The 19,932-nt window shown below is 38.7% G+C and overlaps 1 protein-coding gene across 5 annotated transcripts in view; it reads left to right on the forward strand.

The window, feature by feature from the left end:
- MTHFD1L (methylenetetrahydrofolate dehydrogenase (NADP+ dependent) 1-like) overlaps nt 1-19,932 on the forward strand; it is a 148,499-nt gene that overhangs the window by 15,028 nt on the left and 113,539 nt on the right. For 4 of the 5 annotated variants that reach the window (XM_021390182.1, XM_021390184.1, XM_021390181.1 and 1 more), the window contains exons 8-11: nt 757-868; nt 6,132-6,211; nt 6,929-7,026; nt 11,001-11,174. In XM_021390182.1, coding sequence (XP_021245857.1) covers nt 757-868; nt 6,132-6,211; nt 6,929-7,026; nt 11,001-11,174 — 464 coding nt within the window. Of the gene's footprint in view, nt 1-756; nt 869-3,374; nt 5,757-6,131; nt 6,212-6,928; nt 7,027-11,000; nt 11,175-19,932 lie in introns of those variants that run through there. The other variant, XM_021390185.1, reaches the window with a different exon arrangement.

Raw genomic sequence — 19,932 nt, forward strand, 5'->3', positions numbered from 1 at the left:
TTGGGTCAATGCTGTGCCCATATTTCCTGTTTGAGTGGATCTTTATACATCTGTCTCTGGTGCTATCCCTTGTCTCATGTTGATTCCAATAATTGTTACAGAGCCCTGTTACAGAATAGGGAGGAAAGAAAGACACTTATTTCTTTGATTGTAAGAATTTTTAAGTAAGCATTTTTGCTCCAACATCTGTAAGGCTGAACTAAATCAGAGACACTGATTAGCAAACATGAGCTGAGAGGGGAAAAGAAGCTTTAATTGGTATGCTTCAAAGGCATTGATGTTTGCAGATCGGGTCATCTTGTGTTTCTGAGAGTTGTCTAAGTTTTTTCATTCAGATAAGCTGACTGTACTCTTCATAATTACCTACTTACTGTCTTTCAGTTGTTCTCTTTAATTCTCTCCAAGTTACTTTATTGGACAGTACTTTGAACAATGATGGGGCTTATTTGATGAAAATGTGTAATTCCCATAAAATGTAATTGGCGCTGTCTCTGACTCTACTTCCTCAATTTACAGGTTGGGTATTTTTGGTGTTTTTTTTTTTTTTTTTCCAATTTTAAATGCTGTTGTTCATAAATTTAATGTGTGGTAAGAATCCATCCATCGGTTTGGATTTTGTTTGCAAAAACTCTGCTCAAAATATTATTGCTTATATAATTGGAAAATAATTTGCATATTCAAGAATGTACTTCTAAGATTAAATACTTCTTTTTTTTTGGGGGGGGGGGGGGTGTTTGGATTTTGGGCTATTCATAGCTTCATCATGCAGATGTGGTGGTAGTTGACAGTCCGAAGCCTGACAGTGTCCCTGTGAGCTGGCTAAAACCTGGAACCACCATCATCAACTGTTCTCCTGACTTGCTGTCAGGTAAGCAAAGTTAAAAGTGAGCAGTTCTTGAAAGTGACATACAACAAGTCTTTGAAAAAAAGTGTGTGGCATGTTAGTGACCACAGTTTGTGATCAAAAGCTACATTTTTGGGAGGGAGCCTTTGACGGTGGGTGTTTGTACACAGGGGATGAATACATGTATCTCTGATGTGTAAATAAGAAAAAAATGTCAGGTGAAGGAGGAGATACTGGAATAGATTCTTCACACCAGGATTGTTAAATTAGCAGTGATCCCATGGATTCATTCAGAGGTCATTGGATGACCTGTTATTTCAGCATTGGTTTGTACAGCCTGTTACCTTTTGAATTCTGCCGTCTCAACTGGAGGGTGGGTTAAAGATGAGATGGGAAGAATATTTGCAAAATGCAACGCAGAGAATGATGTGGGAGGGACTAGATAAATAATGCATATCTCAGAGAAGGCAAGATGTCCCCTGCAACTCTTACTCATACAAAATAAATTTGTATTTCTCTTTCCTCACTCCCTTTAATATAATCTAGTTGGAGAGGAGGCATAGGTTCATTAATTTATCCAGTGAGAAACTCTGCAGCATTTTATTAGAAATAAAACTAAGAAAGCTTCCCAGAAGTTACTATATACCACTGCTAGAATTGCATTTCCTTTAAAATTCCTTCAACAACTGTAAGTGTCTCTGGATATTTTATGTTTTTTATAGTACATGTACCAATTTGATTGTTTGGTGACCTGATGGCACCATGTTGTGAAAGAATAGAAAAATAAAGAAGTAGATGTGTAATGTGATAGATCTAGCAAAGCGCATTAACTAATCACAAGTGTGCAGTTTACTTATTAACATCTATTGATATAAAACTGGGGAAATGGGCATAAGAACTAGGAGAAATAACTGTATGATTCTCAAACTAGGTATGTTTCCTGAGGGCAAGTTAAGCAGAAACTTCAAGCCGAGTTAATGCAAGGCCAGGTTTATAATAAGGCAGCTGCTGTTCCCATGTAAAGTGTGGCCTTAGCAAGAGATACCCTTTGTTGTCCATCTTGATATCCTGCAGATGTGGGAGATCTGGGTCAAATGCCTTTGGACAGTCGAGTGCATTTAGACATTCCTCTTCCTTCTCCCAGAACCATGCTCTGATCTTCATAGGGATCTGAGGGGAGTGCACCAAGCCTTATTCCTTGCTAACACTGTGCAACTTTTCCAAAAAATATTTTGTGTTTTCTTATACCAAAGAGAGGTGGGGGGAAATCATGTTATGCTAGCCTAGGGGGAATCAAGGGGACTCCTTGATTCTTTGGTGCTTGTTTTACACAAGGTCAATGGGACATAATTGTTAAGTATTTGCAGAGAAGGCCTATTAGGCATCTACTTGGAGCACAGGTCTCCTCAACAGATACCTGACCTACGGGTGCAACACTCTTGCATAAAGTAGGAATGGGAAAGAAAGAGAGGGACACAAATAGAGAGTATGAAGGTAGACCAGTAACACCTATAAATATATAAATGAAAAGGAGTGGCCGCTCCTCATTTTAGTCCTCTTCAGTAGGAGCCACTGAGTTGTCCCACTTGGGGTGGAGCTGCGGCTCTGTGAAAGCAAGATGGGGTAAGCCCCTGTAGCCTGAGCGGGCAGTGCTAGTGACTGAACTCCCTTGGCTCTGTGTACTACTGATGGAAGTGTCGCTTCCTGATACCCAGTTCCCACATTCCATTGCAGGTGAAACCTAGATCGTCCCTTCACAGACCCCAAATTTACACATTGTAACCTCTTGACGTGGCTTTAAGATACCTAAGTCTCAAGACCTATTTGCTCTATAGAACCATTGATAATATCAGTATTTCCCTTAAAAAAAAAAATAAGTGCTGTTGGGAAAACTATGTTAAAACATCTGAAATATGTTCATGTACCACAGCGAAACTCATTCTTAAGGCAGGAAAAAAAATACTTGCTATGTGCCAATTGAGTTTTTTGTGTTTTTCACATTGCAGCGGTTGTCTCTGTTAAAGTACGGCATTTCTTTGAAAAGGCGGTATGAGATACTAAAAAGATAGTTTAAAAATAAACTTATGTATCTAGTGTTGTCAACGGTTTACGGGCGTTAGGCCCGATTCCGTGACAAAGGGGACGGGGGACCCAAGGGCCCACGTCCCGGGAAAAGGGGAAAGGGGAAAAGGGTAGGGAGATGGCCCTGAGAGCAAAGAACAGCGGCAACAATCTGAGGAGAAACAAACTAATTTACTAAATAAAATATCGGAATGCAAAACAACACACTATAATACAATATAATTACAATTTAAGCTGATAAATCCAACACAGAGAGAGAGAATGTCCCAAAATCAAGGTAGGCCTTACTCTACTACCGACGATAAGGTGGCTGGAGAGCGAGGTGCTGCCAAGACGAGAGACGGCGGAAAAAAGGGACGAGGTCTCGTGATCTGCAAGTTTTTATACTGCGAGCTTCTATCTTTTCCCTCCGGCTGGAAAATGGTAACAAAGGAGCAAAGTACCGTGGGGACTGTAGTAGTCCTTCTCTTCTGAGAACTAGGTATGTCCACTACATGATGTTATGATGTGGAATACCAATAACCGAAAATCACAAAACCATGACAAGTGTTCATCTGTTTTTATGCTTATGCTTTTGAGATTGTCAAAAACTTGGAGAAACTCTGGAAGAACAGCAGAAACACGTTTTAGTAGCTTTTAGAAATGCTGGCCTGAAGACTTGCTCGAGAAGTACATGAAACACAGGTGTCCGTCTGACAGGAAGAATGCACTTAGTTTAATTGCAAGGTATTTATTAGAAGTATATTTTGGAGTAGTTATGGCCTTGGAGAAACCACTGGCTCTTACAAATGACTGTTCACTTTCAATGCATAGTGAAATCTGTTTGGCTGGCATGCTCAGAAGTGGTTACAGGTTTTCTCTTGTAGAATTCTCCAACTCCGCATTTGTGTTGGGGCCACAGGAGCTGTACAAAACCTGAAAGCAACAATGGCTGTGAAGTGACTTGTATTGTTGCTAGATGGTGGCCAGATTTCTACCTCGTGTAGCTTAACACATGGCCATGTTTCAAAAGCACTCCTAAATTTGCAAGAACATGGTTGTATTTGGCAACTGTAGTGATGTAAACTAATCACTGTAGTGATGTGAGCTAAAAGTGCTTGCTTCAAAATGATGGAATTCTTTCTCTCTCTTTCTTTTTTTTTTAAATCTGATCTGATGTTTTAAAATGATCGCAATTCTAAAATTTCTGGCAGTACAACCTCTTATTTTGCTGCACTAATAATTCTGTAATCTAGCACCTCTTGCAGGAAAATATTGTATTGACTTGTAAATGTATAGAAATGAAGAACATCTGAACAAAAAGGGCCAAGATTATTTGGGATTTGATGACCAGCTCCATTAAGGTCACTGAAAAGCTCAAGCCCATGTGGTTTAATTATCTAAGTGAGAAATAGGACCTTTTCTCACATCTCCATTCTAATCCCATCTGCCTGCTTGCATGGCCATGTGCTGCCAGTAGATGGGCCTTCGTCAGGGTGAGGCAGAGGAGGGAGCACAGTGCCTGCAGTTCAGCTGGTCTTCTGGCCAAAACCCAAGGCAAGAGAGCATTACTCCAGCTCCCATCTGGAAAATGTATCCCGAGTGAGCTGCTGCAATCCTGTGGTTGTCCTCTTAGCTCATGTATGCTCTGGCTTCACCTTCACTCTGTAAAAGTCTGGTTAGTGTTAGTATGGTAAGCGCGTAGTGTAGGCAGGCTGGGAGATGCACTTTATTGAAGGGAAACATCCAATGCCAATATGTATTTACGTGCATGCTAGCTTTGTCCTGATAAAGAAATCACATTAAGCCAAAAAACAAAAAGTTGAGATATTTCTGTAAAGCACAGCTGTCTGAAAGGGGGTTTTTAAACTCCATTCTTCCTACTTCATTTGTCTCTCTGGCAGCTCTCCCAGCCCCGTCTCAAGGCAGCAATGCTTAGCTTATGACTCTGATGGGCTCTTCCAGTAAAACTCCTGTGCTTGAGCTGAACGTATTTCCAGAAATTATTATTTTTTTAACAGCAAGTGTTAATACAAGAAGGTGGCCTTTTAGATACTTTCTGAGTTTAGCGTCAGGACTGGTCTCTTACTGCCCAGTTGGCTTCAGCACTGAAGTGCAGATGTCTGCTGGCAAGACAGGTTAAGGAAGGGTGTGACAGTGCTCTGAGCAAGACTGAGGCTGCCTGCAGGTAAGCCCCTGCCTCTCAGTGCTGGTGTGAGGGCATGAGCTGGTGCTGCAGCACTTCTGCTGGGCACTGGGCTTAGCCTGAAGCTCCCAAGGTCTGCTGCCGTGGGGGCTGTGGCTCTGAGGTGAGGTGGGCGTTTTGGGATGGCTGCAGGCGGGTGAGTGCAGAGAGAGCTTGAGTAGGTCAGGGTTTGTGCTCCAATTCCCCTTGGGGAGAGAGGCTAATGCTGTCAGTGTACAGTTATTATCTTTTATTGTAATTATGTCTACGCCCTTCTTAATGAGACAAGGGCTGTGCTATGCCCATAGAGACTAGGATGTGAATTTTATCTTGGAGAAACTGTATCTAGATAAAAGTCAATATGCAACAGTGAAAGAACAAGCCAAAAGGAGGATTTTGGGTAAACAACAAAGGATATGTTTAGTTAGGGTAGCTAATGTATGGTAATTGTATAATAAGTTGCCACTAGAAACAATCATAACTTTAAAGTGGAAGTCACTCTGCATTGTACAGCCGCTGCAGACTGCTTTTAATGGTATGTACACAAAGATAACTTTTGCTGCTCAGAGGCTTTTTAATGGTCCTGTGTAGAATTTTCAGGTCATTTCATTGTTCTCTTTCACTGCAGTGAGGGTATGAAAAAGAAGACAATCTTACCATGCTCATGTATGTATTTTTTGTTTGTTTTTCCCCTTGATCTCCCCACTGCCCCTCCCCCCCTAATCAAGTCCAATTGGACCCTCGATTTGATCTCTGTTCTCCCAATTTTCTTTTTCCAGTATGTTGTGTTTAGTCATGTGCATGTGTATATTGGCAAAATTCACATCAGAGCATACAGTTGCTCTCTGATTTTTGCACTGTATCAGCCCTTTCCAGTGATTTCAGTTGAAGCATTGCAGAAGCTACCTATAATTTTGGCAGTGGCATTGTTACCTTTCAAGTCAGCATCATAATTACTTTGTCTGGGGGTAGCTCCAAGTGTACTTGTTTCCACTCACAAAAAGCCTCATAATTTGTTTGTGTGACATTCTTATTTTACAGGGAAACAAAACTACAGTCAGAAAAATAGCAATACTACTGAAAATGCAGTTTGTTCTCTTGCAGTAGCAATGCGAATGCAGGTTGGTGTAACTTCAAACATGGTAAAACTTGTTGCTCTTCCTGTGAATTGTAGAAACTGCATCCACAACTTCATTTTTTTTATTTTTGTTTTGCTCCTTTGATAATCCTGTTTGCCTCCCATTTTCATAGCAATTCTTAACCAGTTGAGGTGAGTCGTGTCCATTGCTTTTAGTTATGTTAAAAATCAAACGTGTCACAGCTCTGATGACAGTAGTAAAGCTTGCCAGAGGCACTTTTATCAATAATCTAATGTTACTTTTTCTTACAAGGTTGTGATGATTATTTGTACTTGCACATGTTTTTTGTCCTGTGATAGATACAAGGTCCAGAAATGTGTTGTTTTATTTGGAAGCAGCCAAGACAGTCAGCAAGCAATTAATATCTTCCATTCTTTCTAAGATGAGAGAAAATAATAGTAATTCTCAGTTTAACCAGAATAAAATCTTTGAGTGCCTAATTAGAGATTTTTTTTTTTCTGCCACTTATGTGTTAATGGCCTTGTGACCTTTTGAAATCTGAACAATCATTGGCACAGTCATAGAGCAGCAGTTGTTTTTTCTTTCATCCTGAAGCCATGAGATGGAATGATTTTTTAGTTTTTTTTAATTAGCTTTTGCCATAAAAGGTTATTTTGACATACTCTCAACATCATTTGAAATTAGCGTTCAATATTTATGGTGCAGCTGGTGTGTGCTGATTTCTTCTTTTAAAACCAGAACATGGTAAAGAATACAGAGCGATGGATCCAGTCCCAGCAGCTCAGGAAGTGGGATATCCGCTGCTTGAAGCTTCAGCCCCTCTCACCAGTGCCTAGGTAATAAGTGGTTTTGTTTTTTGTTCTTTTTTTTTAATTATTTTATTTTTTCTTAAAACAAAACAAAAAAAAAACAAGCCAAGTGTTAAATGTGACAATGAATCTAAATACATCTTGTACCTAATTTTTAATCTGCTTACCTCGTCTACATGTTGTGCTTTTTGCTGTATGCGTTCCTGGGACCATGGCCTTCTGCTTCCTATCAATTTTTATTTTTATGATGTGCATTGGTGCCTACCTTTATTTTTGAAGACCTAAAACTGGAAGGTTTCACTGAAGGAGGGAGGTGAAGCCTTGTCGAACATCAAGAGAAATAAAAAATATAAGAAGTTCTAGTGTTAGGTCACTCAAATGGAGGAGAGATTTTATGGATCTACTTAAGGCCCTTTGATTTCAATGGCATTTGGAATTTTTTTTATTTTCTTCCCTCAGTAGAAACATTTTCTTCTGAATTAAACTTTTCTATGTGAAGAGCAGGAAGCACATTTATTCTTATAACCAGAATATTTCCCATCAATTTCTCTCATTCTCCTCCCAAGGCCTGTGTCAGGGTTTCTTGTCTGCCCTAGTGGTGTTGGTGACACCTCCAAAGTTTCAGGCAGCCGGAGCTCTTGGCTGTGCTCAAGTGCTTGCTGTGTGTTGGTTGTGGTGGCTGGCAAAGAGGGGAGCCAAGGGCTTGAACGGAGGTTTTATAATGAGGGAAGTCTTTGACATTTGTGTGTGCATATTTGTGTGCCTGCTTCTGAATCCCATTGCTCTGTTTTTGAAAAGCTGTAGTAAAATGTTTTCTTTTCAAGCACTTCAGTTCACTTTTTGCTGCCTCTTACAACCATTTAATGGGAATGGACACAACTTGTAATTTAAAACAGAGATGCCAAAAGAATGAGTTTTCTGTCATATGCAGGGCTGCAAGGGGGAAGAAATTCTTGAGCTTTCCCTGGGCCAACATGTAATAATACTCCGAGAGTTAAAGTTTGAAAAATATGTCCTTGAATAATATACTTAAACAATAGATTAAAGCATGTGTTATCATGAATGTGATGACAAAAAAACTCTCCAAAAAGCATTCCCACCCCCTCAATGGCAATATGTGTTTATCATATACATATATGCATATTTAATATACAATGCTATAAAGTGCAACTGGTAATAGGACTTCCATTTATTTGATTACTCTATAGCTTTATGTCTCTTTTTCCTTTTAAATGTAAAATATGGTATCAGATGGAAGGTATCCTGCAATAAAATACAATCTTATTGCAGTACACAACATTGTATGGAAGCAGATGGAGTTTTCATTGAAAATGAGGAAAGCTGCTAAAGCACTAAAACTAGGAACATCTGCTTTTTGATTTCTGTGAGAACTGGGTGTTAATTGAAGTATTTCCAAAGGTTTTGGAAACGAATAGAGGATTTTCTTAAAATATACAGAAAGAAATCTCCATGACATATGCTGAGTAGATGTAGAGCCTTCCCCGCATCTTTTAAATCTTACATTTCATAAATTATGTTTTGATGCTGGTAGTAGTGTACTTCTTGGTTAACAGTTCTCATTCACGCAGAAGAACTGGTGTTGCAGATTTGCAGCTTAATATTGAATGGTGTAACATACAGAATAATTTTAGTATTTCAAATATATATAACTGTAAACTGAAAGAGCTAGCTGCAAATGTAGTTTTCTAAAGATTAGTTGTAATCAGGTCTTCAGTTTCCTGTGTTTTAGGAAATACATTTCATCTGGAAATGTATGCATTTTTTGTATGTGTTGTTGAAGGTTCCTAAGGGAACTTCAGATGAGGAAATGACAACAGCAGTGGTTTTACCTAGGAGAACAGTTGACATCCACTGTCAATTTTGCTTGACAACTACTTGTAATTTATTTATCTAAAAATTCTTTCTTTCAACTTAGTTACAACTGTGCAGTTAGATCAGTTTTGCTCCTTCCACTTTCTGCTAGTTATGGTGCCTGCAGGATGGGAAAAGCCTAATTGCCCAGTTGTTTCTTCCAGAACTCAGAGAGGGCAGTGTTTGTGGCAAGAGAGATGAGGGAAATAGGAAGGGCTGAGATTGCTGCAGAGAGTCTTGATAGTCTGTCCTGAGATTTGAAACTATTTAAAACTGTTTGAAATAGCTTCTGTCTTTTAGTAAGGAGAATGATTTTATTTAGTAGGATTTTGTTTTTTTAAAGCAACACAACAACAACAAAAAAACACATTAACTTTCTGTCACCTGAGTCTACACTCTTCTTCCCTTTCTGAATACATCAATTGCTTTATTGTGAAAATAGGTCACTGTACAATTTTTCTTTGGTTTAACCTTCAAGAGACCACAGTACCATCACCTTGCCATGTTTCTTTGGTACTCAAGTTGTTTTTATAGACAGTGTTTGAGGAAAACTAAATATTCTGTATCATGTGATGTTCGTAAGCCACTACATCTTGTGTTCTTGATACATTTTTATGGCTTATTGTGTTTGAAGAAATGCATAAGAAAGCCAAAGGTATATCCTTCTATGCAAGAGGATTTGCTTGGTACATCCTTGAAAGTGATCAGATTGCAGCTGAGTACATGCAACAAAATGATCTGCAGCCCACTGAGTGCTGTGGTTGAGTAGCTTCTTTCCCCATTGTATTTGATTGTGTCAGCATATGACTGGATGATTTCTCACTTAGGTGAGAGTGTTCACTTAGGTGTTGCATGGTGGAAAAGCAGCATGTTTAAGAAGTACCTTTGGATATAATTGAATAATGGTCCTAGTTTAAGTTATCTGTACCTTCAAAGAAATGCATGAAATCAAGCTGACACAAACTGATGGTTTGCTGGTGGATGCACAACAGCGAAGTCCATGCTTAGAGTTGAGATTTGGCAATAGTTCTGTGTTAATCTGTGGATATTTGAGGTCTTGCAGACTGTTTGAAAGTCCAGGACATTAGCTTTGATGCTGTTGCCAGATTATGTCTTAAAAAATATTGTCATCAAGCAAGCGTACAGGAAGGAGTTTAACCTGGATAGGCTGAAAGTAATTAATCTCTTGGTAATTTTTTTAGCCAATTTTCATGGTGGTGCAAGCAATTCAAATCCAAGGGAGACAACTCTTCAAATCTTGTGTGCCTGGCCCTGGACACTACTGCTGCTGAAGCTCACAGCTGCTAAAAGCTTTGGGGAGCTTCAGGAAAAACTAGGTCAAGCTCACACAACAAAAATCTATGAAGAGGTATTATATCCAAAGAGCCCAGGTGGTCTAGGTCAGGAACTGTGGATGCCTCGTGGCCTCAGACTGCAGCCACTTTCCCTCAGGCAGCCCTTGCTCCGTGTTCTTCCTCTTTCTCAGGGTGCCGCTTGCAGCCTTTGCAGGAAGAAGCTTATAAGCTCAATGCACTTCTGGTCTGAACCCTGTGCATTAACCTTCTAATATGTGGCAGCTTTCAATTTAACTGCTTTAAAGTTGTGTGAATTGATCTTCCAGTACCTCATGGGGGAGTAGTGAGGCTTGGCTCACTTGGCGGTGCCCTCTGATGAAAGGCACAACATGCACGAGTATCGTGTTTAGCTAATGTGTTTATGTGACTCTTGGTCAAGCAACATATGTGCTTTTTACTAAAGTGTATGTGCTACATGCACTTCCTGGGAGGGAGGAGAAGCAAAACACAAACAGAAACATTCATTCCATTGGGATGTGCTGGACCATCCAGCAGATAGGTCTCTAACTTGAGATGAAAGTATTACGTAGTATTTGGAATCTGATTAAATGAGAGAACTCTGTGAAAGTATAACAATTAACAAACATTGCATGTGGTATTCAATATTATACTAGGTGTAGCCAGTATTTAGATTTGGTTAATAAAATGTGAGAGAGGATTGAAAAACTGATTACAATAACCCCATTGTTGGAGTATTTGCTGTTGTTTTGTGTTCTGTCGTCGACCACCTAAGCTGAGAGAAATCTCCTGGCTCCTATTTGTTTTCTTTTCCAGCGATATTGAGATTTCCCGAGCACAGAGTCCAAAAGCCGTTGATGTACTTGCCAAGGAGATAGGATTGCTTACAGATGAAATTGAAATCTATGGCCAAACCAAAGCCAAAGTACGTTTGTCCCTGCTGGAAAGGTTAAAGGATCAACCAGATGGAAAATATGTTCTAGTTGCTGGGTAAGAATGCATAGTAATGTGATTAATGTACACCCTTTCCACTCATATTATTATAAACATGCAGCTTACATACTTCTGATATACTGCATGAATAAAAACCCTGAATGTTTGGGGCTGTATGTTTTTCTGTTCTGAAAGCAAACAGTTTTTGATACATATTTTTTAAAACTAATGCAACCTTTCTGCTACTGTGGAAGTAAAGTATGTTCTATAAAGGTAGTTTTTTTTAAGCTCCTTTATCTTGCCTGCTGTTGTGTGGAGTTTTTCTTATTGCTTTATAAGCATTTTAAATGTTTAACTTAAATACTCAAGTCTGTGTGTATTGTGGCTGTTTATAAACAAACTTTAACAGAAGCTGCCTGCTAATCTTTTGATATTAACAACAAATACCTTTTTTATTGAAGAATAGATTACATATTTAAATAAGCCATGTTTTTTCTCCGAAATGTAGACTTGTCTCCAGGCAGGCTTATACTGCTCTCTGTTCCCACGATTACAGCAAATACTGTGCTCAAAAGGATTTATGCTCTTCTTTTCTGAAGAGCTGCTTTTTCTTTTTTTCCCTCATTTAGTGACGCAACACTTTCTCATTCACCTGGTTTCTTAAGTGGAAACTTCTAACTGCGAACAAATGTTATGGTTCTCATTAATTTTTCATATGCAATTTGTTCTTCGTGGTCTAAATAAATCTATAGGGTTGCTTCTTCGCAAATAAAACCAGTTGGGTTTAAAGTATATAGTGTTAGGCAAATCCAGAAGGAGAAAGCTATTCTTAACAAGTTTAATCTACCAATTCCTCAGTCAGTGTTAGTTAGTGTTCAGCAAACTATTTGCTTTAGTACCATTCTGTGGGGGCTGCCTGGGTTTCTGTCCCTGTCTGAAGTGGAGCTATTGTAGACTGAGAGATCTAATGTTACAAAGCTGAGGCAAATGAGTTGTGAAGCTGTCTTCAAACCTATGCTTTAGAGTTGAAATATATAAAGATATGTTCCTGGACAACTTTGGAGCAGTTGTTTAAGATAAGGAAAAAATAGCTGGTTGAGCCAGTTCTCTACTTTGGTAGAGTTTTATTTTATCTTTTGTTTGCTTGGGACTGAAGAGCAGATTTGACTGGATTTGAAGAAAACTGCTACCATGCACTTTCAGGCTCATGTTGTCAGCTGCATCAGGTAGGCACCACACACCTACAAGACTATGCCACACTTCTCTAGCAGCAGAGTTTCATAAAAGCAGAGGTGATTTGCAGATATCTGGAGATGGAGGATAGCATGATGCAAGACTCAATTTAGGTGGATTTTAATTGTCAGATTCACTTCACCAGTACTTAAGCTTCATGCCTTTTTGCCCCCTAGTCTCAAGAAGATATCTCTGTGCTTTGTTGGCACAGAGGCAGACAAGCATATACATGTGGAAGAAAGGGCAAAGTTTTGACTAGCTGGATGAAAAACTGGGAAGAAATATAAAATTGTCTCCATAAGTTTATATAGAGTGTGTAAAGGCTCAACTGCATTTCACACACACACAAAAAAAAAAGGGTTGGTATTGATACCTACAAAATTTGATTATGGAGTATATTGCTATTTGTAACTTCTCTGAGGTCATTGCATCTCATGTAATGAGTACAAAACCACCCCTCCGTGAGGGTTAGTAAGGAGTGTTTGGGCAAAGTGTCAATAATAGTGGAAACCTTCTCTTCTGAAAAAGTTCAAAGTTTAAAGTATTGTACCTATCAAATATATATATGTGATGTGTGTTCATGTGTTCTCAGCTGTTCTCGTTTGCTAGTTGGCTGTAGCAGACAACCATTTTAACAAAGCTGGGGAGCTGCATCTGGTGAGAGAATGTTTAGTACAATGAAGACTGAACACCACTCAGATATAGAAATTGGGGCAAAACTATCTTCATTTGCCTTCTTCATGCTCTACCTGCCAGGGCAAGGTCAACTAAAACCTGTCATTTGGATTCTTATGTAGGCTTACAATAAGCATAGATATTTAGAAGCTGTTTTACAAAGCTGCAATGTATAGGTCTTCTGACTAAATTTTCAAGACTTTGAAGGAAACATTTAAAATATATGTGCTTATACTTGTGAGTATTTGGTCTGATGGAAATATTAACTGTGTATGATGAGGGAGGTATCCCTGCCTATAGCAGAGGATTTGGAACTAAATGGTCTTAAAGGTCTCTTCCAACCCAAACCATTATATGATTCTATGTCAACTTTTCATAAGCAAAGGTAGTGAAAAGTGTGTGTGTATTCAGCAGTCTTGAGAATCTCCATCTATCCATGATGCAGCCGGAGACATTTGTGCGTGTAATAGGGCTTAAGTGTTTCATGATGTCTAGGAGTTATGAATATTTCATGCAAATGCTCTTCTAGTTTATTCCTGATGTGCCCATAGTTGTTGGTCTGAATAGCAACCAAGATATGTATTTTCATTTACAGGAATGGTTACGTTTATGACTTTTTAAAACATTGCTACTAATTCAAAAATCTTACAGGCACTTTCTGAATGCACACAAGTACAATTAAATGCAATACGTATTTTGTGTGCTGAAAAATTAGTTTGATTAAACAGATCAAGTTACTCAAAATTAGTCAATCACATGAAGATGTTTCTGTGTAAATTCCATTTTCTTCTGTGTTGAAAGTATTATTCTTCCCCCCTGCCTTTTTTTTAAAAAAATTCTTTTTTCTCACTACTTTTTTTGTGTGTGTGGTTGTGATTTGCTATAGGGCTGATGTTAAGAACCATCGGAGTCAGACTTACTGGTTATCTTGAAGTAATTAGCTTTTCTGCATCAACTGCCTATGTTCAGGCTTCTAGCATGCTAAAACAAATTCTGTTGCAGGATATGTTGACTTAAACTGCCTCCCATTTGTTGCACAATGCGAGTATGCTAATGAACAAAGCCTGTGCATGACATAGTAGCTACATTTAGTGTCCAGGGTAACTGGGTCATGCATTCAACCATGTAGACTGTGTATTGGTAAACACAACATGAAACCTTCATATAAAATTTGTTACACTCTGTGTGTGTTCCAATCCTTTGTTTTTAAATGCAATTCTGAAATATAATGCTTTTTTTCTTGGTAAGAAGTGTGTTGGTTTTTGAATGCTGAAAAATTTAAAATTAGTATTTTTTCCTAATTTTAATAGATTATTTTCTGATGAGCAACTTTTTTTGATAAAAACACACTGAAATAAATGCTAATTTAATGCTTGTTCAAGTTGTATGATGGTAACTATTTTAGGAAGAGAATTTTCAGATTTGGAATTGAATTTACTGAGGGTAGGTATGTATTGGATTGTGTTTCTGTTCACTGTATTTCTTGGCCCAGAGGTGCTTAAAAAGAAAAGAAAAAGTGTGGACATAAAGGAAAAAAGAAAAATATGTGGAAGAATAAATAGAAAAAAATACCATTGTGTTGATGCACTGAAACAGTTGACAATCCAAAGTAAAGTCATGGCTGAAACTATCTGCCATGTATTTGTAGTATCATTGCGTAGATGTTGATGGGGATTATCTTCTCTGAGTCTTTATTGACTATTGAGAGTTTGTGGTTGTGGATTCTTCAGTCTTTTACTGGCTTCGTTCAGTCATTGTAGCTTAACAGCCATTACTGTGCTTTCATATCTGGAAGCTCCAGTCTCATTTTAGAGAGGAGACTGCAATGTTGTCATGCTCTAACCTCAGTAAGTGACATGAGTTCCAACTCTTCTGTCCTCAGAAATAAATTTCTGACAGTTGTAATCTTGGGTGAGAGATTTATTTAGGTAAGGCTGTCGTTCATGAGAACTCTCTTGCCCATCCCCTTGATGGCAAGACTTCACAGGTTTCCATGTGGAACAAGAGAACGGTGAACTCATTAAAGTCTTTGAAATAGCTGATTCTGGTGAGCTGAAGATAGGAAACTGAAAGGGAAAAATTGTCACATCCAGTAGAGTTCTTACTGGAAACAGAGTGGCTGTGGTAACTGTGAGGAGGTTACAGCTGGTGCAGTGTATCATTTCACTGTTTGTTTATTTTCTCTTTGTCAGATCACATGTAGCTTTCCCACAGAAGTAGCTCTGCTGTAAGTTAATGTGATGTATAACAAACAAACAAAAAGTCTGCATGTTCTTATCTTTATTTTGATATACATAAAGAGAGAAGGCTTCCCAGTGTTATGGAAAACTCATTTTGCCAAGGAGCTTGGGACCACTTGGTAGGTTGCGAAGTAAGGTGTAAGGAGGGAAATGACTGGGATTTCTGTGTGTAGACTGAAAACATATTAAAGAAGAATATAGTGGAGAAGAATACAAGTATGTGTAAAAAATCTCTTGACTTTTAATAAAACTTACTGTATTTTAAAGTTATTTTTCCCTGGATTTGCATGAGGTCAAAACATAGCATTGCATATCTGTTTAAAAATGCACAACTGAGCTAAAGTTAGCCTCTGGCAGTTGTAATTTTATACTCATGTGAGCTAGTGACCTCAATTGCAAGTGTGTAGGCTCAGTAGTGTAGCCAGCAAAAACATCTAAATGTCTACAAAACTGGTTAAATGGATTATTTTATTTATAAAAACTGATCAAAGTAGGCCAGGTACAAAGGGGAAGATATTTAAAGTAAAGTTTCTACGGAAATGATTGGAATAGAAATCTTTTTCAATTTTAGGCTTTTTATTTTTACTTTTTTAAACCAGTATTTAAAACCGAGGTCGAGGTATCTACTGAAACTATTAAATGACTGTACAGCTCCTGGGGTTTATCCTGTAGCCTCCAGGCTGCTGCTGAACCTCTCAGAGTCAAAGGTGTCCTGCCACGATGTCACGTGTGAGATGAGAAGCTGAAGACAAGTGATTGTCTAGACCTAACTGACTTCAGCGAATACTGTGATGTGGTGGAGTCCTTGAGTTTTGTTAATTCTGTTAGGTGGAAAAAGTCTAAAAAGTCAGGTTCCTGTTCTTGACTTCTCAGGGACTTGTGCCCATTCCTACATATTCCAATGGACAAGAATTCTTGTGAGTGCATCACCCAAGAGCTGTAGACTATTTAGGGAAGTCTGGTTGCTGGTTTTCTTCCTCCATCACAGCTGCCTTTGTACATCTTGAGCCTTTAGATCTTCAGCTGAGTAACTCTAGTTCCAGGAAAACTGGATCCCAGGGTTTCCCGGAAGGGAAGAAAACTGATTAAAACCCATTTGAGGAATAGATTGAAAATATAAAATCTGTTTGGCTTTAAGAGTCTATATAGTGAAGATCCTATCTACAATGATGTGTAGCTGTAGACAGCTGTGTGCTTGCAGGAGTACATTGGGGAACAACAGCTTGCTTTAGTTCACTTTTAACTCTCACTTGTTGATGGTTAGTTCTCTCAGAGCACCACAATCACATTAGGGATGTGACTGGTGCTGAGCACCAATGTACTGGAAATTCAGTCATATAGAAAAAGCCAGACAGGTTAGCAGATTATTTTAGTAACGTGGCATTTGATGGTTTGAATCTTCTGGAACAGGTAGATACTATTCTTCATACAACTGCCAATGTGCCTTTTGGTTCTGGTTGAAGTATTTGCCTTCTTCATTTTCCTTTCCTATACTGAACAGTAAACTGCATCTTTGATTTTAATTTTTCATGAGAATTGTAAAGTCCCTAGGCCTCTCTGCATGCCAAATTAGTCTGCCCTGAGAGGCACTTGAACAATAAGCTAGTGACTACCTCTCCGAATTCCACCAAATGTGGACTTCATGTGCCTGGCGTTTAAAGATACCGGTCACCATCAACCAGAATGACTGTGCAAGTAATAGTTGTTCTGTTATCAGTGTAACTGTTGTGTGCACTGACTTTTTTGATTTTGTGTGAAGTCCTTTACTAGTAAATTATAGTAAACAGTTGTAGGTGCTTGTGTCACAGCAAATAGTTTGTGAATTTAGGTTTTTTTGTTTGATTGGTTTAGTTTCATTTTTTATAACTTATAGCTTTAAGTATTGTTATCTTGTTAAGTTTTTGAATGAGTGCAGTAATGCCTCAAGATTAGTTTTTTATTATCTAAATCTGGCTTTAATACACAGGAATAAGAGGATCAAGTGAAAGAGATTATGGCAATAGACAAAAGTGAGTGGAGCAGCAGAACAAGGAGAAACTATACTAGTAATGATTTAAAGAGGTTTTGGGCAAACAGTGTTAGAACAGTAGCCAGAGGAGTGAAACTGGTAGTGAAAGTGAGTTACTCTGTCTGTAATGCTCTAAAAGAAAGTGTCCCAGGAACAAAGCAATTATACCAGAAACAGTGGTGGGGAAAAATGGAAGCGAGCAGTTTAGCAAGACTAAAAGAGGAAGAGCTGGCTCTCAAGACATTGTAGAGTGTACAGAGTATCTATTCTCATAGGAATTACAAAGGTGAAAGTAAAATGAAGTAGCATTTTGTGCTCTTGTAGTAAATCAGAAGGAGCTAAGAAGACCATGGTATGGGTAAAAAGACGGGGATCGAAACCACTTTTTAAAGTAAATAGAGTGGGGTCTTCTCATCATCTGCTCTAAATCTTGCAGGTTTTGTTCACTCTACAAAGCCAACAAAAACTCTGTACTTTGCTAAAATTCTGTGTAAGAATCCTGCAACAGTTTTCGCTGCAGGAAAGGCTTGCAGGGATATCCCAGGACAAATGCAGCTAGTACTTGTAGAGTACAGGTGTCATAAAATGCAATAGCCAGGAGGTTTCTGCATAGACAGTAACTAAACCAACAAAAGCTGATGTTGTTTTTCTGAATTCAAGTTAAAATAATAAAAAAACATGAGTGAAGAACTGGTTGTTGCAAACAATCTTATATCTTATATCAATCACGTGACAAGATAAGTATAGATTAAGGATATAGGCACAGGAACAAGTTACTAGGAGGTAAGCCAGCCTCAGCTTTTTAAACTGTTATCTTCGTTGGAATTAATGTCTGAGAGTTTATCCCTCTTCTAAAGGTAAGACAGTTTCCTCCATTTGTTGAGGGAGAAATTATTACATTTTTGCAGTGCATTGGCAGTGAGATAAGAAACAAATGAGAAAAGACCCTTTTCAGAGGGAGAGATGAGGTTAGACTTATAAATGTGTAAAACAGATTATTTTTTCTGTACTAGTCAGTTAGGTGAGGGATTTGGCTGTGCTAACATCTTGAATGTCAGTGGAAGGAGATGGTGATACGAAGCACTACAACTAGTGATCTTCGATCTTATTAATTTAATAATTTTAAAAACCCCAGTGCAACAGATTAGGCAGTGCTGCTGAAGTTTTGATGATGCAAAGCTGGGAGTTACTCTGATATGGAGAAGGACCTCAGATATTAAACAGACTTTGCAGAATGACCTTTATGACGAGAGTATAGGAAGTGGAGAAAATTATCTAGTATTAATGCAAGACAGTGTGTTTGGAACTGAGCAAGAATTTTTGCAGTAAGTTCTTGGCAGTGAGAGTGGCACAACATGGGAGAGAGGCAGTAGATTCCCAGCTATTAGACATCAGTAAGTTGGTAGGTGGCACTGCCTGTGCCATGAGCACATTGCATCTACAAAGCAAAGACTTGCTACTAGTCTTGAGAGTAAGCAAAAAGCCTTTGCTGCAGGCAAGACAAAGACAAGCAGGGAAAAGAAATGAGAGACTTCTCAGTTACCTTCCAAGAGTGTTTTGGGGGTAGTGCAGTCAGAAATGACAGAAAGCAGGAACTGTTTAATCTAAAGGACAGAGATGTTAAGTATAGGATTTACAGATTTGTTAAAATGAGTTATAAACAAGCCGCATGTTGATGAGAATCAAAAGGTCTTCTGTAGGTAAGCATTTCTTCCTGTTTTTAAAGAGAAACATCTGAAAGTGTAGAAGGAAAAAGAGAGTAAAAAGCAGCTTGAAATTTCTAAATGGATGATGCAATGATATTGTGTATCAAGAGTTGGGGCACTTCAGCCTGAAGAGGAGAAGGTTCTGAGGGATCTTAGAGTCCCTCCAGAACCTGAAGTGGGCCTACGGGAAAGTTGGGGAGGAACTTCTTACAAGGGCATGTAGCAAACAGACGAGGGGAAGTGGCTTCAAACTAGAAATGGATAGGTTTGGACTAGATGTTAGGAAGAAATTCTTTACTGTGAGGGTGGTGAGACTGGAACATGTTGCCCAGAGAGGTTGTGAATGCCCCCTCCCTGGAAGCATTCAAGGCCAGGCTGGATGGGGCTTTGAGCAACCTGGTCTAGAGGGAGGTGTCCCTGCCTATAGCAGGGGGTTGGAACTAGATGATCTTAAGGTCTCTTCCAACCCACTTCTCAGTTTTCTCTGTTAAAAAAAAAAAAAAAAAAAAAAACACTGGATATCATCTCTTTACAGGCCTGTAAGCTCAACCTTAATCTGCAGATTGCTTGAGGCAAACTCCTTCAGATATTTTCAAAGTCTCAGTTGTGGGTTTTAGTGATCCAAACCTTGCTGGTTTTCTGTTGCCATGTGATATGGACTATGCCACTGAGAGGAATCACACAGGAAAAAGTGATTCCCTTTTTCAGTTAAAGGAATGTAGTTCTAGGAAGACTGGATGAGTGAAAAGTCTAGAGAGAGAGTTATTGGCTGTGCTCTACACTTTGATTGTTGGCAAACTTGATCTTATAATCATTGGCAAAGATGGCTGAGAACAAACGCCCAAATTCACTAAGTCATGTACTACATGTCAGAGCAGTCCGAAGCTATCAGCAGGCAACATACTATTTCTGAAGAGTCTCAGTTCTGAGAATCTCTTATGATATACCAAATA

This window comes from Numida meleagris, chromosome 3 (genome assembly GCF_002078875.1).
Source record: "Numida meleagris isolate 19003 breed g44 Domestic line chromosome 3, NumMel1.0, whole genome shotgun sequence".
Lineage (NCBI taxonomy): Eukaryota > Metazoa > Chordata > Aves > Galliformes > Numididae > Numida > Numida meleagris.